The following is a 22,235-nucleotide window of genomic DNA, read 5'->3' as shown; positions in this document are numbered from 1 at the left end:
AATACACAGAACAGTTGCATAGAATACATAGAATATTGACACAAAATACACAGAACTCATCCTCCTAAACATTCAAATGCACAAACACATCACAACCTGTGTTACTAACATGAATAGTTGAATACACAGAACGGTTACCTAGAATACACAGAATGATTGCCTAGAATATACCGAACGATTACCTAGAATACAAAGAGCTCATCTCCTAACATTTTGGTGCAGGATGCACAATGCACCTTGGTCCACGATATAAATTGCCAGTTAAACCATTAACACAATTCGCTAACCGATATTTGTCAAATAAGACCATAAATTACGGTAAAGTATGGTCTTGGCTAGGGTGATGTTTAAGGAAAAGAATCTTACCTTTAACTACAAATCAGAACCAACATTGATTTTAACTAACTTTTCAAACACTCAAATGTAGGATTGCAATGTTATCACTTATCAGTGCTCAATTTACCATTTGTTTAAACAAAAAAAAGAAGAATATATTTTCCTTTTTGATATCGAAGAGAATTTAATGATAATGTATTTAATATTTTAATACAAGTGAGCTTTTACAATTATTATTAAAAAATGGTTTTTTACTTCATCTTCATATTTTTATTAAATAATTTATAATAATAAAAAATTAATATAATATTTCTCATAAAACATAAAAAACTATTTTCACGGAGTAGTATCTATCAATCCTATCATGAATTCATGATCAGTTTATCTACAGATTTTATCTTCTAGCAGCTGATGTAATCCAGATGACGTTGACCACAAACGCCGTTAGTTTTTGAGAATCCTCCCATCTTCCAATGGGATAACGTGAAAGCGTGGATCTCTATGCGCCGTCTCCATCAGTAAGGGTTTGCTTCTTCCTCAATTCAATTTGGAATTGTCTCCAGCCTCCACGGAATCGCAGGCCTTAGCCATAGCCATAACCTACGTAGTTCTTCCTCGCTGCTACGGCTACCACCGCCGCCTCTGCCTGCTACGGTCACCACCTGGTCGGACGAGGTGACCTGCTAGTCTGCTACCGTACCTCTCTCTTTCGCGATTTTTATTTTGGCTATTCAGTTTTTTTCTTGATTAGTGCTTAATCCTGGTATTGAATTTACAAAACTTTAGTTGACCGGTAGTGTTCATTGATTCTAAGTTCTTATAGTAGCAATTTTTTATAGTGATGGATCTGTTTATGTTCTATTCCCAATCGTTCCTTTTGGAAGGTAATTCAACATTTTTTACTTCTCTTGAATTGATTACTATTCACTCCGCAGAACACTAACTCTAGAAGTCTAGATACCCTACTTAATTCAAGTATCACTAGAACTGTTAGTGACTATTCATTCTACTAGTATGTTTTCCATCTCTTCTTCTTCTTCTCCTGCTCTTTTGGTTAAACTTTTTTTTTGGCAGTCTTCTTTTTGGTTGATCTGCAGCTATGGGTCTAGTCATATAATCTGTTGTACGTTTTGGTTTACTTGTGAGTAACGTGAAATATCATACTTTACAGTGTATACAAACGGGAATCCATATTGGAGTTATACAATGATGCTAATGCATTTGGGCTGAAGTCTTCGAACATACGCACATAGATAGATAGATAGATAGATAGATAGATCAGGGTGTTGTAAATTGTTATGGGAACTCAGGAAGAAGACAGAGTGCTTCTGGAACGTGGTCTTCTTCAGCAGGTTTCACTTTTTCTCTGTTTTTTGGATATGTACGATCCATATGATGAATATATCATTAATTTTCAGTTGAATTTGTTCAATAACTCTGACAATTATCTTAATTTGTAAGTTTTCTCTGTAGCAAAAAGTATTTGTGATCGCTGAATATTGTAAACAAAATGAGTGCCAAAATCTGTGTGATTGAACGACAGATGCATTTTTAAATTTCAATTATGTGTTTGTATCTTTGTTGTCAGGATGAGAGCAGCAGAATCTTCACAGGAGATGGTTCAGTTGACAGGAAGGGGGATCCTGCTCTTAAGACTACTACTGGAAATTGGAGAGCTTGCCCCTTTATTCTTGGTATTTTTGCTTTGTTTTTATATTAGACATCTCGTTTATTTCCGTTTTTAGCTCTTGTTGAAGCTTAATTTGACATCAGGTACTGAGTGTTGTGAGCGCCTGGCCTACTACGGCATTGCAACAAATCTTGTTAGTTACCTTACAAAGAAGTTGCATGAAGGAAATGTTAGTGCTGCTAGGAATGTCACCACTTGGCAAGGCACCTGTTACCTAACACCCCTTATTGGTGCTGTCCTGGCAGATGCGTATTGGGGAAGATATTGGACTATTGCTGTCTTCTCCAGTATCTATTTCATTGTATGGACCATTTTGATTTGTCATCTCTTTACATTTGCTATTATATCAATAGATTCAGGTCTTTTATGTAGTATTAATTAAATATATAAATGTTGTCAGGTTTTGGTCTATTGAGGTCTGCATTGATAGTTTTGTTTTCTTAATTTCATATGTGGGAATACTTTTTTTGAGGTAGGATATTGACATATGGTTTTACAACTTTGGGAAAACTGTACGGATTATTCTATGGAGATTAGAGAGCAACTTTTAGTGCGCATGATTTTATGTTGTCAATTGCTTCCTAATGGACCTCAAGAGCCATATGGTAGTGGACAGGTTATGGTAATTAGTGAAGGAGAATTTGAGATTTGCAAGCTGCTGGATTTGTTTCAGGACACATAACGGCTTCAGTATAAGACTAACTTATCACATGCCACTTGTTACTCTGAGCCATGATAACCAACTCCTATGTTTTAAGTTATAACTTTCTATTTCATTTGAAGTTAGGAGTAATGCCAATCCACATATCACTCTATTCTTTTTTCATGTACTTTTGCCCCATCTACATTGTTGAATTTTTATTTTATTTTTTAAATTTCCTTGTACAGGGCATGTGCACTTTGACACTATCAGCATCTATTCCTGCTCTAAAGCCTGTTGAATGTGTGGGTTCTTTATGCCCAACTGCTACTCCTGCCCAGTATGCAATATTCTTTATTGGCCTGTATCTGATAGCTCTAGGGACTGGTGGAATAAAACCATGTGTATCATCATTTGGTGCTGATCAATTTGATGATACTGATTCAAGAGAGAGGGTTAAGAAGGGATCATTCTTCAATTGGTTCTATTTTTCCATCAACATTGGTGCTTTAGTATCTAGTAGTTTAATAGTGTGGATACAAGACAACGCAGGGTGGGGCCTTGGATTTGGGATTCCTGCATTGTTTATGGGACTTGCTATTGCAAGTTTCTTTGCAGGAACACCTCTTTACAGATTTCAGAAGCCCGGCGGAAGTCCTCTCACAAGAATGTGCCAGGTCTTGGTTGCATCAATCCACAAATGGAATGTGACTGCCCCCGTTGATAGTAGTCTACTATATGAAACACCAGATAACGTTTCTGCAATTGAAGGAAGCCGAAAGCTAATGCACACCGATGAACTGAGGTATTCAAATGGATTGGTTCAAAAGAAATTATTAAATTCCATCTTTTGTTAATTGGAAATATCTTTATATGACTTGTAGACGGGATTTTTATGCGAAGGAGAGGATTACGGTTGAAAGGTGTTGACAATTTATTTTTAAAGTTGTAAGGCTTCTGCTAGTATTTAGTCCCCATATTAGTTCAACCCATGAGAAGAGTTTCATATACACATCCAACCATATCTCAAGTATATAAAACACACAAATAGATTTTATGAGTAGTTAGACTATTCCTAAATGAGTTTTAGAAAGTTGCTTAAACTTGAATTTAGGAATTTTTAGTTGCTCCATTATTTCAGTTTCATTGTAGTTTAGTAGCATGTTTAGCCAATCTGTACCTTTTTTAATATTTCCTTTTTTGATAAGAGCTTTTAAAAAAGAACTTGTTGAAAAAGTTCTCTATATGTTTGGTTGATTTGTAATAAACAAGTTGTTTTGATATTTAACTATTAAAACTCTTTATTATTAATGATAGTCAAAGTTACCATAGTGGATGCATTAGAAATTGTGTAGGATTATTAGAAAGGGCTCATTTGAAAAACCTCATTTTGTCGCTTTTAACTTTCTTCCTATATACTCCTATTAGCTTTCTCAACAATTAATGTTTGGCTGAACTTCGCTTCTTCTAGTAATAATGTTTTATCTTTTATCTGATCTTTTTATTACCAAAAGTAATAATATTACCTATTGTTCTTGATTTAAATTTTATATAGCTTCTGCCTTGCTAGTATATGATGGCTTATTGCCACCTGTGATCAGTATTTCATGACATCTAATATATTTGATGCCCATCTTCATGGAAGTACATTCTCCTAAGGAGTATTTTCTTTCCCTGGTAATGTGTGTCTGTAAAAGATGTTTCCTCGTTTGAATCTATAATTGTTATAAACAGATGCGAATGAGAAAGAGTTTTACTTCTTGTTGTCTTTCGTGGTGTTTGGGTAGGAAGAGGGTTATGTAGAGATTGCATGGATGCTATATACTAAATCCTTCTGCTGATGAATTTTGTGTCATTGATATTCCTTTCCAGATGCCTTGATAAAGCGGCAGTAATATCAGATGCTGAACTGAAAACAGGGGATTATTCCAATGCTTGGAGGTTATGTACAGTAACACAGGTCGAGGAATTGAAGATCTTGATTCGCATGTTTCCCATATGGGCTACTGGAATAGTGTTTTCTGCCGTTTATGCCCAAATGTCCACAATGTTTGTGGAGCAAGGGACGATGATGGACACTTCCATTGGCTCCTTCAACATTCCTGCAGCATCTCTCTCATCTTTCGATGTTATCAGCGTTATCGTCTGGGTTCCAATCTATGACGCCATCCTTGTCCCCATTGCTAGGAAGCTCACCGGCAAGGAAAGGGGATTTTCTGAATTGCAGCGAATGGGAATCGGACTTTTCCTTTCAATTCTGTGCATGTCAGCTGCCGCATTGGTTGAGATCAAGCGGCTGCAGATTGCAAGAGACCTCGATCTGGTTGACAAAGCTGTTGCTGTACCAATTAGCATCTTCTGGCAGATACCTCAATATTTCTTACTGGGAGCTGCAGAAATTTTCACATTTATCGGGCAATTGGAGTTCTTCTATGACCAATCACCCGATGCTATGCGAAGCTTGTGCAGTGCGTTATCGCTTTTGACAACTGCATTGGGGAATTACTTGAGCTCGCTGATTCTAACATTGGTGACATATTTTACAACTCAAGGAGGAAATCCAGGATGGATTCCTGACAACTTGAACTGCGGGCATCTGGATTACTTCTTCTGGCTCTTAGCTTTTCTCAGCTTCCTCAACATGGTTATATACATCTTCTGTGCCAAAATATACAAATCCAAGAAGGCATCTTAAGGCGGGCATGGAATGAATGGATATGATGAAGTAATGGCTGTGTGCAAGTTTCATCTATTACTTCTCCCACTCCAATATAATGTATACTATAACATAAACACTCATTCTCAACGCATTGTTGTACTTTATTCTCATCTTCTTGATGAATATCAAGCATTTACATTATCATATCCTAATATTTGTGCAGTATTTACTCTTTAGTAGTGCTTGAGCAATATTTTATATTATTTTAAATAAATGTTAGCTCAGCCTTATGCTTTATTTGATGCTTCTGTTGCACTGCAGCTATTTTGATTATTCTAATATTCTTTTTTTGTTTTTTGTTTTTTTATTTAATCTGATTATAATGCTTCAGTCAATGATTTGACTTTTTTTATTTTTATTTTATTTTAGTGATAATCTGAAAGTAGTTTATTGAGATTCTTTCTTTGGTAATTCCAGTGTCATTCTTCATGAAAATAAATCTGTTAAATTCTAATTCTAAATTACAATTTCAAAGTTAGGGTGTGTTATTGACTTTTTGTGTTTGAATAGATTGAAAAAAATAATTACGAAAAGATACTACATTGTAAATTGTAACAGAGTCTCATGGCTTGATCCATCAATATTCTTGATGATACAAGACTACAAGTCATTAAGACTAGCTACAAAAATAATTTGAACAAGAGAGAGTATGAGAAGAAGGTAAATTTGTGAGAACAATGAGCCGTCCTCTTTCATTTATCAAAATAATGTTTTGGTTGTTACAAAAAGAGACAAACCAGTTAAACAAGAAGTTGATGCTACACTCTAGCCACTTTCGTAAGACCTTGATACAAATTCTAGAGATGCATCTATCCCTCATCGATGGCGTCTTAACTTGTTCATTTGTTCTTGACATATTGCTGTTGCACCACCAAGACTGAGACCGGCGATGTGATATGCTCAATAGCAAGCATGTCCCCAATAGGCCCCAATTCCGCTATATCGCTCCACTGGGAAAGCCCAAAAAGTTGAGGCAAATTAGGCTCATGGCGTCTACCCACAAGAATAAGGTCAAAAACGTGTTCCATCTCCCGCACCGTATGCGCAGTCTCCGCCCCATCCCTCACTATTTCTTCTTTGTAACAAACTTTGGTGTCATCGCATTCCGCCAAATGCCTCACCTCCTTCAACACTTCCGAGTCGAGCACCGCGTCCCACTGCTTCCTCTCGGCGTCGTGGTCCGCCGGAACGAAGTGCACCACCGTCAACTGAACCCACGGCGTGTTGGACATGCGTTTGGCGTAGCATAACGCCTCGCGGTCATCGGCTCCTCCCATGAATATCACGGCGACGTGGTAGGACGAGGACATCGACCCTCGCCGCATCCGTGTCTTTTCCCGGTCTATTAGAATACCCACGGAGCAAGGGGCCAGGTCTAACAAAGTGCTGTTCATAAGCCTCATGCTGCTGCTATCCACGATCAACCTGTAATATAAATATGTCACGTAGTAAACACAATTCTGTGGCAACTAGGATCATATTTAATACTAATTTCCAACCATAGCTTCCCATTCCCATTGGTGATGATTAAATGCCCTAGACTGTTGCCGTAGAACAATAGTATTTTTCTTACATTTCTACTTAACTTTCTCTACATGGTGTACGAGGAATTAATGTAAGCATGAGAGAACTAGTGACCTTAGGTGCTTTTCAGATGCTGAGCTCGGGGTGCCTAGCTCCTAGGGTGTCTAGATGGCGATTAATGCTCCTAGGTGCATGTGTAATTTTTATTTTTTTAAGACTTGATAATTATAAACTATTTAATACTTTAATAGTTAATACTAAAATATTAACCTAAAAAATATATAGAGTTTGGACAATTTAGGGTTATTTTGCTCAAAACGATACCGTTTTGACTTTTGAGTGTAATAACACATTTAAAAAAAAATGGAATAATAGCTAATTGACTGACTAGGTGACCTAGTCGGTGCCTAGCGCCTAGGCGGCTGCCTAGCCGAACAACCACCTAGAAGCTAGATCACTGATTATGGTGATACTAAATGCTAGGCGGCCGGTCAACGCCTAGGCCTCGATTAATCGGTGTCTAGAAGAAAATTTTGCAACATTGCCTTAAATAATCATATGTCACTAGGTCTCCTAAACCCGTCATAAATAAAGTCTAGCTAATAACAAACACTTTAATATTTACCTAATATAACAATAATCAATAGGAAAACGTTACACAACCTGCCTAGGTGGTTCCATTTCCTGTGAAACGGGAGAATGATGATGGAGGCGAGCTTGTCGAAGGCGAGAGCGCTAACGTCGTGATGCATGAACTTGGGGAGCGATATTGCGGTGAAGAAGTTGAGGGCGACGAACCCATTGGAGTCCTGCGCGAAGGAGCGAAGAGTGGCCATAATTTTGTGTGATCGAGAATTGGCGGCAGGGGACGAAGGGGTCTTCATCTGCCCCAATTGGTGGTCAATCAAGAGAGGGGTGACCCGCCCCACCAGCTCCACTAGGTGGAGTGAGTAGACGGAGAGAGGAGTTTCTTTGCTGGGAAATGAAACCTCTAGCAGTTTCCTGGCGGCTACCGCATCTTCTAGGCGATGAAAACAGGTCACCAACCTTAACTCTGAGCCTTTGGACTGGTGCTCGATGTCCCTTCTTTGGTACCCAGAATATGCCCTGGAGTAGTCGTGTAAGGACCCCACCACAATGTGGGACCCTGCTGCCGTGATCAATGCAGTCATTGTCAACATGGAAAAGGTTTCGGTATCATACATCTGCATTATATTTCACCACAACAATTGAATGGATATATAAGAAATAAATATAATAATAGACCTCTTTGGTAAATAATCAGCCTATCATTTTTTACAATATAATATCTATTCATAATTATTTTTTTTAACCAAATGAAGCAGTCAATATCGTCTTCATTGAGACTCGAACCGAACTCACCGCTCCTATTAGTTGTTTGATTTAGTTAAAAAATCAATATAAGTGTTTGATTAATAAGTTTTTGAAAACTCCAAAATACTAAAATTTACCAAACAGTTTTTTTTACCAAAACAGCTGCTCCTTTACTAAATACCTTTCTACAATCAGTTAATGTTATAACTAATCATATCTTTTAATCCAATCAGCTAATAGCCATTTATCAAACAGCCAATGACCTTGTTTGGTAAATAATTGGCCTATCAACCAATTTTGGTCTATTTGACCATTATTTGACTTGGTTAAAAAATCAATAAAAATGTTTGGTTAATAAGCTTTTTGTAATTTCAAAAATATTAAATTTCAAAAGGCTACTCAAAGCAGCCTTTTGAGAAAAAAAATTATACCAAACAACTATTAATTAAGAGCTAATTTACCAAACATTTTTCTACAATCAGCTAATATTATCAATTAATTATATATTCTAACTCAATCAACTAACAAAATCAGCTAACCGCCATTTACCAATCAGGGCCAATATCTAATATATAATAGTAACAATTAAGTACCTGATTTACGAAGCCGTTGAGATAGAAAGAGATCTGGACGACCCCTTGCGTGCTCAAGATGAAGGCAAGAGAAGCAGCATCTTTGAGAGGAACTCTGCACACCAACGCAGGCCCGAAAATAGAGACATACTTCATCACGTAGCAAACGGTGACGGTAATCCATACCAGCCCAACAAAGTGGAGATCAAACACGTTGAGCAGGTCGACCTTAGTGCCGGAATAAGTCACCAACAGCGGCGCAAACAGCCCCGTCACAATAGTATCCAACTTATCCACCAACGCAGATCCCAACGGCGGCCCATCCGGCACAAGCAGCCCCAATATAAACGGCCCGTACTGAAAATTCATCCCCACATTATCCGCCAGAACCGTCGCGAAAAACGCCGCGAAACACATAAAGCACACGTAAAACGTGTCCACGGGCGCCCCCTCCGGGGTCCGCTTAATGATCATCGCCGAAAACGGCCGCACGGTGACCACCAAAAACACGATCAGCCCCGCAGAAAGCGCGAAAGAATGCACCGAAACGAGCGGCATAGCGGACATAACCCCAACGCTAACGTTAGCTATAATCGTGGACACTAAGTTACTAAGTAAGTCGCAAATCAAGCCCGTCGCCAAAGCCAGGCGGCCCAGTTCAGTGTTGATGATCTTTAAATCAACCAGAAGAACCGCGGTGACAGGAAAAGAATACACACTTTGTATGCCTAAGGTGTTCTGGATGGCAGAGTGTCTGTACCTATGAATCAATTCCTGCGTCAACACCTTTCTGCTCAAATACTTGAGGACAGCATAGGGGAGCAACACAGAAGGGATCCCTATGCACCATGCTTTGGCGCCGCTTCTGGGAACCATTCCTGGATCCATCTTCACTCCACTCAGGAATATGAACAGCACGTAACCCATTTTTGACAACAGACTAACGTAGTATCCTTCGTACAACTCAAACATGTTGTTCACATTCCAATCAAACTGTCCCATCACTGTCGGCCCCAAGATCATCCCCGCCTGTACGTCAACCAACATATATAAAACCATTTTAATACATAGTCACAGTTAAAAGGTTTCTGAACCCGTAAACAAATTGAATTCAATATGCATAACATGGTAATTACATGATATGTTAGCTATAGACGTATCAGCCACAGGTACAAAATATGTTAATTGAAGATATATAACATGTTAACCAACATCTTATGTGTCTACAGTTAACATATATATTTCGTATCTATTGTTAATACTTCTCTTGTAGTTATCATATTTTGTGTCTTCAATTTGTTTATAGGTACAGAAACTCTTAAATGCAAATACAGAATGTATTAACTGCAGACACATAATTTTTGGACCAAGGTTCATAATGCAATATAAACCTTGGTCCTAATACAGATGAAAATAAAATTAAGCGGGTGTAGTGTATTCAATCAAGACTTTTATGAACATTTAAAGACTTTAAAAGTTGGATGGTATTTAATCTAGGCATTTAAGACTCTATAAAAATTTACCTATATTCGATTCAAATTTTTAAAGAGTTTATAAAAGTAGGCATGTATTCAATTCACACTTTTATAGAGTGTTTAAAAGTCTTAGTGATATTTAAAAACTTATTAACATTTATAGACTATCATAATGAGATTTTTGTAAACTTTTTCTTCACAAATATATATATAAATAGTTGAAATCCAACCATCTAACACATAACTTTTCAACTTTCACTACAAACTTTTTTTCTCTATCTAAACCAAACAACTTTTAATACATTTCTGTCAACTTTTATGATACGTTTCAAAACTTTCATAAATACTCATATACTTTTTTATTTTTACCTTTTAAATTTCACACGTATCTATAAAAAGAAAAAAGTAATAGCAAAAATTTTAGTATTGTTACAAACAACATCTAGATTTTGATATGGTTCACAAAAAAAATTGGTTGCTCCCAAAAAAAAAAAAAAACATTTGCTGCGAAGTTCACAGCAAATATCATAAAATTTGATGGCTCCTTGTCTTTGTGCTGTATAACAAAGCATCCATATTTAATGGCAACTTTTCTGTTGCTTTAATATGCAGTTACGGCGTCGCTTCCTTTCTTTTTCTTCATGAATTTTAGGAAATTATATCTTATATATTATAAATGCTGTTTAAGAAAATTATAAATAGTGTATTAATAAAAGTTATGAAATGTTTGTAAGTATGTATTTAATTTTGTAGATATTTTAGTATGAAAAAGTTGTTAAAAGTTTATAGCATAAATTGTATGGAGGACTTGTACAAAATTGATAAAAGTCTAAAAGATCTCATAAAATTTAGAAATATGCAATAAAAGTTATTTAAAATGTATGATTTGAAAAGTGTTTGAAAGTAAATAAAAATGAATGAGATGAGATATGAGAATAGAAGAAAGGAATATATACCAAAAGTTCAGAGACAATGCGGGGCAAACGGAAGCGCTTGAGGAACAACAAATGGAGTGCTTGGGTAAGGCCAAACATGATGCACAATTGCAAGAACAAACGAGGTAGACCGTAAGTAAGAAAGTGATACTCCGTGCCCCATACTCCCGTAGAATGAACCTTCGCCCACACTAAGCATTTATCATGCGTCCCCCCAGGGTCTTCCATCAATATAATAATCAGATCAAATTTTCCACTTTGCAAATAGATTCACGTATATGCATGCATAATTACGTGATAAAGATTAATCCTTTACTAATGATTTCTAGCCCGGGTGACCTGGTCTGACCGGGCCACAAAATAATAATCTTCTCTCCTCTCTTCTCCTCTTCTCTGCATAACATTATCCAGCAGAGAAGATGAAGAAGGAGATGAAGATTAGGGGCGGTGCATGGGGAGATTGTAAAATTGGGTAAGCCAATAAGGGTAGGGTGGCGGATTGAAAGATCGTCATAGATGGTGGGCGGGCAAGTTGGGGAAATATGAAATAATGGATGGATATTTATCTGCCATTGCCGACAACTACGTCTTCCCGCCCATTCAATTCCATCACACAATAATTCCCACCCATCCTCATGAGTTTTGCTTCAACTCTTTCAATTATCTTTGTTTCAATTTATTCCAAATTTTAATTAGTTAGCTTTTTACCAATCACATATCATTCATCACTATTATATTGGAAATGTCTCATTTTTATTTATAGGACTAAAATAGTACATTTTATGATTAAAGGTGTTGCATTTTCAATACTCAATGACAATACATGATTGACATTTTTTTAATTTTATTTTATTTTAAAATACTCATAATTCCTTATATAAAATATAAGGATAAAGGTTAAATAAGCCCTTTAAAGAAGAATTATCAATACTGATTAGAAAATTAGAATTATTTTTAATTTTTGTAGGATTGTGACAAAAATGAACAAAATCACTCACATGAATACCGCCGCCGATAATAAGACCGGTGTAGCAGTTTTCAGTGTCTCCATTCAAATTTTTTTAAAACCGCCGTCTGTGGGGATCGAACCCACGACCACGTGATTAAAAGCCACGCGCTCTACCACTGAGCTAAGACGGCAATTTGATTAATATTTCCCAATTGATTTATATAGACTATATGTAGCCAACAGATGAAATTTTTTAAAACATTAAAATTAAAAGGAACCCAAATCAAAATCAAAAGTAAAGGTAATAATATAATCAAATTGAAGAACAAAATATGTATAAAAAAAAGTCAATTTCATTGTTATATTATTACGATGTTGTTAAACCTCCAATCCTCCAATAGCTGTAAAAGCTTATATTTATATGAGCAGCTTAGTTGGTACTTGAGTAGTAGAATTTAAGGATATAGAATCGAGTCTTGACATTCACAATATATTCATCTTCTTCAATAAGTGAAAAAAAAAAACTTAAATATACTAGACAACTAGTAACTCTTCCGTTCGATGTACATACGAATCAAAGCTATACTACATATTGTAAAAATTGATAATTGATCTTGAAGGTTTGCTATAATTATTATAAATAAGAGGAAAAATGGCAGGGTTAGTTTTATAAATATTGCAAACTTAAAAGTTTGCTATAATTATAAATCTGACATCGAGTTATATTTTTTATATATACTAAAAATCTCGACCGTTGATGAACCCTGATGGACTACTAAGATTAGTCTTTCACTTTTTATAGGGTTTTGTTCTTATTTGAACATAGCACTATATGTGTGTGTGCGACCTAACTCTCACGAGAACAAGGCTTCCCGTGAAAAGTTTTGACAAATTCTAACCATCAATTAATCTAGTAGATCTAACAATTAAAAATTAAAAAAATTAAAGAAAAAAAAACAAAATGCGGATCAATTTCATAAATATTATAAACTTTCAAAGTTTGTAATATATATGAAATGACCCACATCCTCATCATTCATTGTCTTTTATGCATATAATTTATATGCACTACGTCATTTTCTCGAAGATATTTCTATTTGGGAAAAATTTATACCTCCAATTTGTGTGCATTGTGATAATTAAGCCACAATGGGTAAGATAAAAAGTAACATGTATAATGGTAGGTCTGGACATACATGTTGTAGACATAATACCATTAAATAGCTTATCGATCACAATTGGTGTTGTCTCAGTTGACTACGTAAAGTCAAAAGATAACATACTGGGTCTGTTTTTTTTTTTTTTTTTTTTTTGAAAGTACCGGGTCTATTAATCAAAGGGTTGAATAGAGAATTGATTGAGAAGTTGAAACAAGGAATGAGACTAAAGCCGTTGCACTAAAATTTCTATAATGGATACCCAACCTAGTTGGTACTTGAGTTCAATGGGATAACTAAATTATGGAACGAAACGCGTCACTGTAGTAGTTTCGGACTCCTATCCACTCCTCAGTGAACATTGACTCTCGTACGAGGCTAGCATGCTTTATGCTTTGACGGTTCGAAATATAAGTTGACATAAGTGTAGTACGTATGCGGAATATTCATAAAATAATCACCTACATGAGAGATAAGTGGGATCACTTCAAAGTAAAATTGATTGTACTCAATTCTTTAAAAACTCTTACAAAACTAAAAACGGTGCTTTGTGGCTAAAATAGGCACACCTATAAGAACAAAACAAAGTTGAAAGCTTTCCGTGTGAGATATATATACTACCAACCTTTTGAACAAATTAAGATATTGTACAAAATCCTTATTTTGATTGGAATGATAGGATCATGTTCAAGTCGGTGTGGTACGTAATTGCAATATAAAGTTATAAACCAGCGAAATTCGGCAAGAAAACTAGAAAATGTATGGGAAATGCTTTTTTCCTAATTTGGCAAGAAAACTGGTCAATGTGTGCTCTCTCATAAGTCCTAATTGGGCAAGAAATTTGGTAAATTTGGGGTGTTTTTATTAATTGGAACTGGAAAAATTAAAAATAGGAAAAAGGAAAGCCAAGAATATTTACTTAGGTTCTATATTTAGAAAACATGAAAATTTATGAAAAGTAATTTGATGTGCACATAATTTCTTTTGAGAAACATATGTTAAGGTATTAAGACTAAATATGCATATATATAATGCGTGTTAGATATGATTATATAAAGTATATTTGTTGGGCAGAGGCGGGTAAAAAGGTAAAGGCCAAATCTTTTTTGAGTGTTACTGACTCTATTACAATGTAGTATCTGTCCATAGCTACTTTCTCAAAGTACTGAAGCACAAAGAGTCAACAAACCCACTCCCATCCTCAATGTGAGAGTGTAAACCGGGACACCGGATGCCACTAGACCACAAAGTCTTTGGCAGGTAAAGGCCAAATCTAGCACTTAGCGTTTCAAAAATGTGTGTGGCGGTCTATAAAGGAAATAAAATTGCGATTTCGCTACTAGCTATAGCTTATAATTTTTGGCGTAAGTGGTAAGCGTTTGATCTTAACAAGTGGTATAGTGATATCAGAGCCAAGCCACTAGTTAAAACTGGTTGGTCTGGGAGGCAGGGCCGGATTTTGGACTGTGCAAGTTGGGCTACAGCACATGGCCTTAAATTTTAGAGGGTCTAATATTTAATTTTTACCTAACTAGTTAAACATTTAAAATTGACAAGTTTACAATTAATTTTAAAAGATTCTAAATGGAGAAATGGTAAAAATGCAAGTTTATTGTATTTCATACTAGAGGTCAAAAGTTCAAATTTTGCTTCCTTTTAAAAATAGCAAGTTTGCTTGCTTGCGGCCGTGTTGGGAGGAGGAAATTGTTGAGCTTCGTTTTGACGTAAGCGCTTAATCCAAATCCATTTTTTGTTGAAAAATTAAAATATAAGACTTTTTACACGTACAATAATTATAATAATATACATCTCTAATCTCTTCCAAACACATCATCAGTATTTGTACAAATTAATGTGATTATACATATGTGTGCGTGTGTGTATCCTAGGTAGTAGAAGATGAGATGTTTAGCATTGTTTGTTGGGTGTGATTGCAAGATTTAGGTGTAAGGTGTATGGTGTGAGTTGTGTAACTGCGGGTGCCTTCTTGAACTCCAATCAGTTGAATTCCTTTGTGTTTTGGTGCCCTCGAGTAGTAGTAGTGTTGGGTACAAATTGAGGCCTTTGGGAGATGAAGAACCCTGACTAGGCATGTATTTTCCAGATTTGGGATTGCATGAAGATTAGAAGGGAGATCTATGAGGAAGCCGCCGTGTTCATCTGTGCTGCCTTTTACCCATGAATATGATGCTCTTCTTCCACTTCTGCTGCACAAAATACCCACTGATGCACCTGCATGTACGTACATATACATATATTACTACTCCATTCTATACAACTGATCAATTTTTTAGACTTTGGATCTCCGAATGAGACCCCGACCATATCTTTAGTGGGGATCGAACCCCCACCGGACACCCATGTCTTTAGTACATGTAAATCGAAGACCGACCTTATTGCTGGAGGTGGGACTTCCAAAATAACCCTTAATCACTAAACCCCCACCAAATCTCATATCTAAATGAACGACTAAAAGTGTAATTTTTCTTACTAATTAATTACTTTTATATATGCAACAATAAAATAAAATCACTCACCCAAAAATGTATGGAGTACTTAGATAAGAGTTGAATAAGAAGTTTACACCCAACATCAATTTCTCCTTGAATAATATTACACATGCTCTAACATTTTATTCTATTTTCTACTCCATGTTTAGATGTCACCCTTTGATTCCTTTAAATAAATGTGGGCAAAATTTTTATTACTTTCTTTACATATTTTATTCCATTTTCTATTCTATGTTTACATGTCACCCTTTGATTCATTTAAATAAATGCGGGCAACAATTTTTATTACTTTCTTTTCATACTTCTCCAATAAAATCAACACACATGACAGGAGTTTTACGATTTAATTTACTCCATTGAAGTCCATTTATCATTTTCCTTTCTCCTTAGATATTTGGGGAAACCCAAGTCAGGTTGACTTGATAAATACAAAGTTTACTCCTTTGAGAGCTGTTTATTGATTTTTTTTTAATTGATCCCATTAACTATATGGAACACCCTCTCTATGTATTTTTTTATGACTAAGATCACGATGTCATTTCATCCAAAACACACATTTGAATATATCAACGAATGAACTAGCAGCGGATTTCACCCAAGACACACCTTCAAATAAATCACAAAATGAACTAGCTTTTTCTAACCTCATTTTACAAAGTTTTAGGCCTTATAATCTTATATGTCCTAAATATTACAGTGATATATATATATATATATATATATATATATATAAAAGTTCACCAAATAACAAAGTCAACCATATATGAACATATATAATAAATAAATGCTTGATGAACAACTAGTAGCAGAGCAAGATCCATGAAATATTAATGATCAAACAATGCACAACATTGAAACTTGATGAACTGTACTTATTACGAACCTGAGATGGGATGAAGAGACGACCTTTCATCGGCGCCGTCGCTGCAAGTCTGGCAAACAACTTTACCTTCAATCTGAACGGTGGAGATCTTGTCTTCACCATAGCCAGCCATTTTCACAAGCTCCTCTCTACTATAAACCTCATCAATAATAAGATTCGCCGTCGCCGGAGATTCAAGAATTACAAAAAATAAGAAAGCTAGCAATAATGGTGAGGCCATAACCCTGATTAGGAAGGCAGTAGAGCTCCCTTGAAGCTTGCGCAACATATCTCTATATTATGGTCTTTGGGGTTGTAAGGTTGTTCATAAATCACAAATCTTTTAGGTGAGGAAAGGACTTTTTTTTTTTAAAAATATTTTGATGGAATGAAGAGACAATGAAATGCTACCATCTTTATTCGATTATATTTACAGAAAATGGATAACTTAATTTGCATGGTTCAAAAGCCCTTTTCAACAATTTTCGTAATTACTTTTGTGACCTTATTTCGATATGGTATTACTCATTTTGTAACAATGTTTTTTTTTTTAAAACAATTTTTTTTTGATAGAAACGTCGAATTTATGATATTTAACTGTTTTGGAGTAAAGGTTATATTTGCTGAGGAGTTATATACAATATAATGTGTCCTTTCTTAATTAATTTTTAGATGGAAAGTATTACTATTTGTACCGAATATTAATTAATTAATATTAATATGTGGCTTGAAAGAATTTGTTGACCCACCATAAATTAATTGACAAAATCATATTATTTAAGGCAAGATTATTTGAAGACAAATACAATTACCTTTTAAGTTATTAGTAGCATAAATGTTAATAGGAAAATATTTAATGTACAACCATGTATAGATGCTAAACACCACGGGTCAATGAGGAATGTATGTCATTTCATTTTTTTAAAAAGAAAAAAAAAGGCCAACATTGACCTGTCCCGTTTTTTGAAAAATATTTATTACTTTCTAACTTACTATATTTTTTATTAGAAAATTCTTTATTTTTTATAACAATATCTATCTAATTTCCTAAATCTATTTATCTACATGTACATATAAATCTACATCCACAAACCTAATAAGAGCCCATAAAATTAAGGCACTAACGGAAAATAAAAAATGTTAGGTGTAATTGTTTGTTGAAATGAATAGTTCATATTATTTTAATTTCAGTATTTTAAATTGTTTTTCCTATTTTACCCTCTGTAATATTATTTACTTATCCTAACTACCCCTATATCTCATTAGTGTAAACTTTAGTAACGGACTATTCCGTTAACTATTTATTATTGTTAACTTATTATTCATTGATTTTTATAAAGAATGTCTTAGATTCGAACCACATCACAATCAAAATTTACATAATTGTTAAACATATACTATAAATACGTTAGAGTACGTATATTAAGAAAAAAAAAATTAACATGAAATATTTATGCCACATGTCATAGTTATACATTCTTGAAATATTTACTTTTATGAAAAATTTGATAATCGTCCATTGATATTCGCCATGATATCGAATGATACTTTGATAAATTCTGAAGCACTAATTTAAAAATATATATTGGACATTAGACTATTCGCGCAATGCGCGTGTGGTAACTAGTTACCTATATAAATAATAAGGAAAAATAATTGACTACTTTATATCTATTTTATTATCAGTTATCTTCCCTACCTTTTTTAATATCTATTTTTACAATTAAATATATAACTTTCTAAATATACATATATGTTTTTCAATATATATTACTTTCTAATTATTACTACGTATATCGTTAATTCAAAATTCTTTACTAAAGTTATAATGTAATATTTCACACAAAAATATCCAATAATGTAAAAAATCAAATTTGTATACTACTAAATATAGTAGTAAAATATATATATAAAATATATAAGAGGATGAAACATGAAACAAGCCACACTTCTTACATCTTCATTGGTCTCTTCAAAATCGGTTCTTTTTATTTGCCCCAATTGACAATTGTTATTCACCCACAATTAAATTCTAAAATAAGAAATTAATGATAATTAATATTATGAACATTAAAAAATATTTTAAAAAATAAAGAATTTTATTATAAAAATGATATGGAACTATAAAATATGTTCCTACTACAAACCTTATTTTTGTACACTGAAAACAATTTTAAAAAGGTATGTAGTATGAAAAGTTGTATATTTAATTGTGAAAATAGATTAAAAACCGTAGGAAAGAGAACTGATAATAAAATAGAACCGGATTCTAGTCTGGCTCGGGGTCCCCCTTCCTTCTTTCAAAAAAAAAAAAAAAGAAGAAAAGAAACTGATAATAAAATATAAGTAGTCAAATATTTTTCATTTTATACAGGTAAAAAATATGTTTAGGAATAAATAGATTTTGTTAAAAAAATAATCAAGATTTTTAAAAACAACAACAACAACAACAATAATAATATAGAAAATAATAAATATTTTTAAAAAAAGACCCGATCAATGTTAACCTTTTTTAATTAAGTAGCGTCTCTTCATTCATCGCCGATATATAGCATCTTTACATTGGTCGTCAAATATTTTTTCGGCGTTTGGTTCGCACATGAGAATCGGAATCGGAATGGGTATCAAATACTTGGTAATGGTAATGAGTTTTGGTGAAAGTATTTAGGGTGTGTTTGGTTGGTGGGTTTAAGCATACGGTATGGATATCAAAGTGATTATTATTGTTTGGTTGATAGTTTTTTAGAATGCTACTATGGGTTTGAAATACCCCATTAATTGGAAACCTCATACCCTAATGAAATAAGGGTTTCATTTCCCTTCCTTATTTCTTCCCCAACTATTAATAATCATTCTCATTCCACCCTACTACCAAACATGCAAAATACTTTCACCAAAATCCATTACCCTTACCAAGTATTTGATATCCATACCGATTCCGATTCCCATGTGCGAACCAAACACACCCTTAGCATGTTTAGTAGTTGGGTGGAATAGGAATGATTATTAATAGTTGGGGAAGAAAGAAGGAAGGGAGATTAAACCCTTATTTAATAAGGGTATGAGTTTTCTCATTAATGGGTATTCCAAACTCATAGTAGCATTCACAAAACCTATCAACCAAACACAAGCAATCACTTTCATACCCATTCCTTATGCCTAACCCCACCAACCAAACACACTTTCATCTTAATATAATTAATTTTAGCGGTTTCAGAAATGAACCATATATAGAAGGAAAATACTGGAGAGTGCAACGTGGGACTTTTGCCTACCAACATGCCATCATTTAATTGGATGGTGTGAATAAAATTAAAAGATATATATAGAGAATTTATTTAGGGTGTGTTTGGTTGGTGGGTTTAGGCATAAGGAATGGGTATGAAAGTGATTGTTTGTGTTTGGTTGATAGGTTTTGTAAATGCTACTATGGGTTTGGAATGCCCCATTAATGACAAAACCCATACCCTTATTAAATAAGGGTTTCATCTCCCTTCCCCCTTTCTTCCTCAACTATTAATAATCATTCCCATTCCACCCAATTACCAAACATGTTAAATACTTTCACCAAAACCGATTACCATTACCAAGTATTTGATACCCATTCCCATTCCGATTCCCATGTGCGAACCAAACGCACCCTTATTGTAATGACCAATGAATGTTTGTTATGTTAAAGATATAAGTTTAGAAAAATCTAAGGGTGTGTTTGGTTGGTGGGTTTAGACATAAGGAATGGGTATGAAAGTGATTGCTTGTGTTTGGTTGATAGGTTTTGTGAATGCTATTATGGGTTTGGAATACCCCATTAATGACAAAACCCATACCCTTATTAAATAAGAGTTTCATCTCCCTTCCTCCTTTCTTCCTCAACTATTAATAATCATTCCCATTCCACCAAACTACCAAACATGCTAAATACTTTCACCAAAACACATTACCATTACCAAGTATTTGATACCCATTCCGATTCCGATTCCCATGTGTGAACCAAACGCACTGTTAGAATATGATATATTGATATGTGGCTCAAATTAATCTTGGACCATTCCTCCAATGATTTCGCATGCATGCTCACGTTCCTACACTTCTCCACCGCTATTGTTGGATTTCCTTGTGTTTGCCGCATTTCACTCAATTTTGTAATGTATAAATACTCTAGGAATTTGCTTTGTAATTCACACCTCAATTGAATTCTTTCTTTCCTTGTCTTTAATTACCTCACGTAGCATACATATATATTATTCATTCTTTAATTCTTTTTGAGTGATAATATATATATTCTATTTTATTATTTTGTCATTATTATATATTTTCCCTATTATTTAACTTCTATAATTCTCAATTTTCGATTATTCGCTTCCGCATTATTCCGCTATATTCCTAACAAGTGGTATCAGAGCCAGGTTCAATTGAGAATTATTTTCAAAGATGTCGACTGTTACCAAGTTCGATATAGAGAAGTTCGACGGGAAAATTAGCTTTTCTATCTGGAAGGTTCAGATGGAAGCCGTTCTAACCCAGAACGGTTTGAAGAAAGCGCTAGCTGGGAAGAAGAAGAAACCGGCTACAATGGTAGACGAAGATTGGGAAGATTTAGATGACAAGGCACGCTCAACCATTCAATTGTGCCTGTCTAAATCGGTTCTACGTGAGGTGATAGGTGAGACGACTACGTCAGGTTTATGGTCCGAGCTGGATTCGCGCTACATGGACAAATCTCTGGCGAACAAGCTGCGCCTGAAGGAGCGGCTGTACACAATCCGTATGACGGAAGGTACTTCAATTCAGTCTCATTTGGATGAATTCAATTCTATCTTATTGGACTTGGAAAATATTGATGTCGTAATTGACGATGAGGATCATGCTATTTTATTGCTTGTTTCTCTCCCTGAATCATACAAGCATTTCAAAGAAATTATGCTGTATGGTAATTTTCTTGGAATCCTAACTTTCGACAGTGTTAAGTCGAACCTACTGTCCAAAGAAAAATTTGACTTAGAAACTAAGTCTGGGGACAAAGGTGAAGGCTTGATTGTTAGGGGTCGTTCAGTTGAAACGGAGAGTAGCAATAAAAAATCTAGATCCAAGTCCAAAGGACGTAAGTCCAACAAATCCTGTAAGTACTGCAAGAAGCATGGTCATGATGTGACTGAATGCTTCAAACTGAAGAACAAACAAGAGAGAGAAAAGAAGTCTGATGAAGCTAGTGTTGTTGAGAGTGATTCAGAATGCGATGTGATGTTATCTGTTAGCTCCGGTGACAAACGGAGCGACACTGAGTGGATTCTGGACTCTGGTTGTACATTCCACATGTGTCCACACAAAGACTGGTTCATCTCTCTAGAACCAGTTGATGGTGGAGTTGTCTTGATGGGTAATGATGCCCAATGCAAGGTTAGTGGAATTGGAAGTGTTCATATCAAAACTCATGATAACGTTATCAGGACTCTTACCAATGTTTGGTATATTCCTGATTTGAAACGCAATCTGATTTCATTGGGTACCTTGGAATCTCTGGGGTGCAAGTA

At 34.9% G+C, this 22,235-nt stretch overlaps 3 protein-coding genes and 1 non-coding gene across 5 annotated transcripts; 1 reads left to right on the top strand and 3 right to left on the bottom strand.

Annotated features, from left to right (window-relative positions):
* The first annotated feature begins 829 nt into the window (after positions 1-829).
* LOC116024761 (protein NRT1/ PTR FAMILY 8.3-like) lies at positions 830-5,561 on the top strand. 2 transcript variants are annotated; one of them, XM_031265752.1, is made up of 6 exons: positions 830-1,011; positions 1,508-1,688; positions 1,925-2,030; positions 2,110-2,327; positions 2,915-3,471; positions 4,539-5,561. In XM_031265752.1, the coding sequence occupies exons 2-6, from the start codon at positions 1,635-1,637 to the stop codon at positions 5,359-5,361; spliced, it is 1,758 nt and encodes a 585-aa protein (XP_031121612.1). In that variant the 5' UTR covers positions 830-1,011; positions 1,508-1,634; the 3' UTR covers positions 5,362-5,561. The 2 variants fall into 2 exon arrangements, with proteins under 2 accessions (XP_031121612.1, XP_031121619.1); XM_031265759.1 differs by having other exon boundaries at positions 830-1,032.
* Positions 5,562-6,035: 474 nt separating this feature from the next.
* LOC116021409 (cation/H(+) antiporter 3-like) lies at positions 6,036-11,664 on the bottom strand. The gene is made up of 4 exons (XM_031261940.1): positions 11,248-11,664; positions 8,838-9,845; positions 7,573-8,114; positions 6,036-6,810 (listed from the first exon to the last, which is right to left on the bottom strand). The coding sequence occupies exons 1-4, from the start codon at positions 11,452-11,454 to the stop codon at positions 6,225-6,227; spliced, it is 2,343 nt and encodes a 780-aa protein (XP_031117800.1). The 5' UTR covers positions 11,455-11,664; the 3' UTR covers positions 6,036-6,224.
* Positions 11,665-12,294: 630 nt separating this feature from the next.
* TRNAK-UUU lies at positions 12,295-12,366 on the bottom strand. The gene has a single exon. It is a non-coding gene; the product is annotated as a tRNA-Lys (tRNA).
* Positions 12,367-15,064: 2,698 nt separating this feature from the next.
* Positions 15,065-16,977, bottom strand: LOC115999918. The gene is made up of 2 exons (XM_031239875.1): positions 16,726-16,977; positions 15,065-15,564 (listed from the first exon to the last, which is right to left on the bottom strand). The coding sequence occupies exons 1-2, from the start codon at positions 16,943-16,945 to the stop codon at positions 15,218-15,220; spliced, it is 567 nt and encodes a 188-aa protein (XP_031095735.1). The 5' UTR covers positions 16,946-16,977; the 3' UTR covers positions 15,065-15,217.
* Positions 16,978-22,235: the final 5,258 nt, after the last annotated feature.

This window comes from Ipomoea triloba, chromosome 1 (genome assembly GCF_003576645.1).
Source record: "Ipomoea triloba cultivar NCNSP0323 chromosome 1, ASM357664v1".
In the NCBI taxonomy this organism is placed as follows: Eukaryota; Viridiplantae; Streptophyta; class Magnoliopsida; order Solanales; family Convolvulaceae; genus Ipomoea; species Ipomoea triloba.
The sequence above is the reverse complement of the archived record's forward strand: the minus strand, read 5'-3'. Positions and strand labels throughout refer to the sequence as shown.

Excerpts from the sequence above, each read along its gene's own strand:
- LOC116021409 (XM_031261940.1), bottom strand. The coding sequence starts at position 11,454 with ATGGAAGACCCTGGGGGGACGCATGATAAATGCTTAGTGTGGGCGAAG. Across the intron at positions 9,846-11,247 it reads GCATTGTCTCTGAACTTTTG|GCGGGGATGATCTTGGGGCC; the intron begins GTATATATTCCT and ends GTTGACGTACAG. Across the intron at positions 8,115-8,837 it reads TCAACGGCTTCGTAAATCAG|ATGTATGATACCGAAACCTT; the intron begins GTACTTAATTGT and ends AATATAATGCAG.
- LOC115999918 (XM_031239875.1), bottom strand. The coding sequence starts at position 16,945 with ATGGCCTCACCATTATTGCTAGCTTTCTTATTTTTTGTAATTCTTGAA. Across the intron at positions 15,565-16,725 it reads GTCTCTTCATCCCATCTCAG|GTGCATCAGTGGGTATTTTG; the intron begins GTTCGTAATAAG and ends ACGTACATGCAG.
- LOC116024761 (XM_031265752.1), top strand. The coding sequence starts at position 1,635 with ATGGGAACTCAGGAAGAAGACAGAGTGCTTCTGGAACGTGGTCTTCTT. Across the intron at positions 1,689-1,924 it reads AACGTGGTCTTCTTCAGCAG|GATGAGAGCAGCAGAATCTT; the intron begins GTTTCACTTTTT and ends CTTTGTTGTCAG. Across the intron at positions 3,472-4,538 it reads ATGCACACCGATGAACTGAG|ATGCCTTGATAAAGCGGCAG; the intron begins GTATTCAAATGG and ends ATTCCTTTCCAG.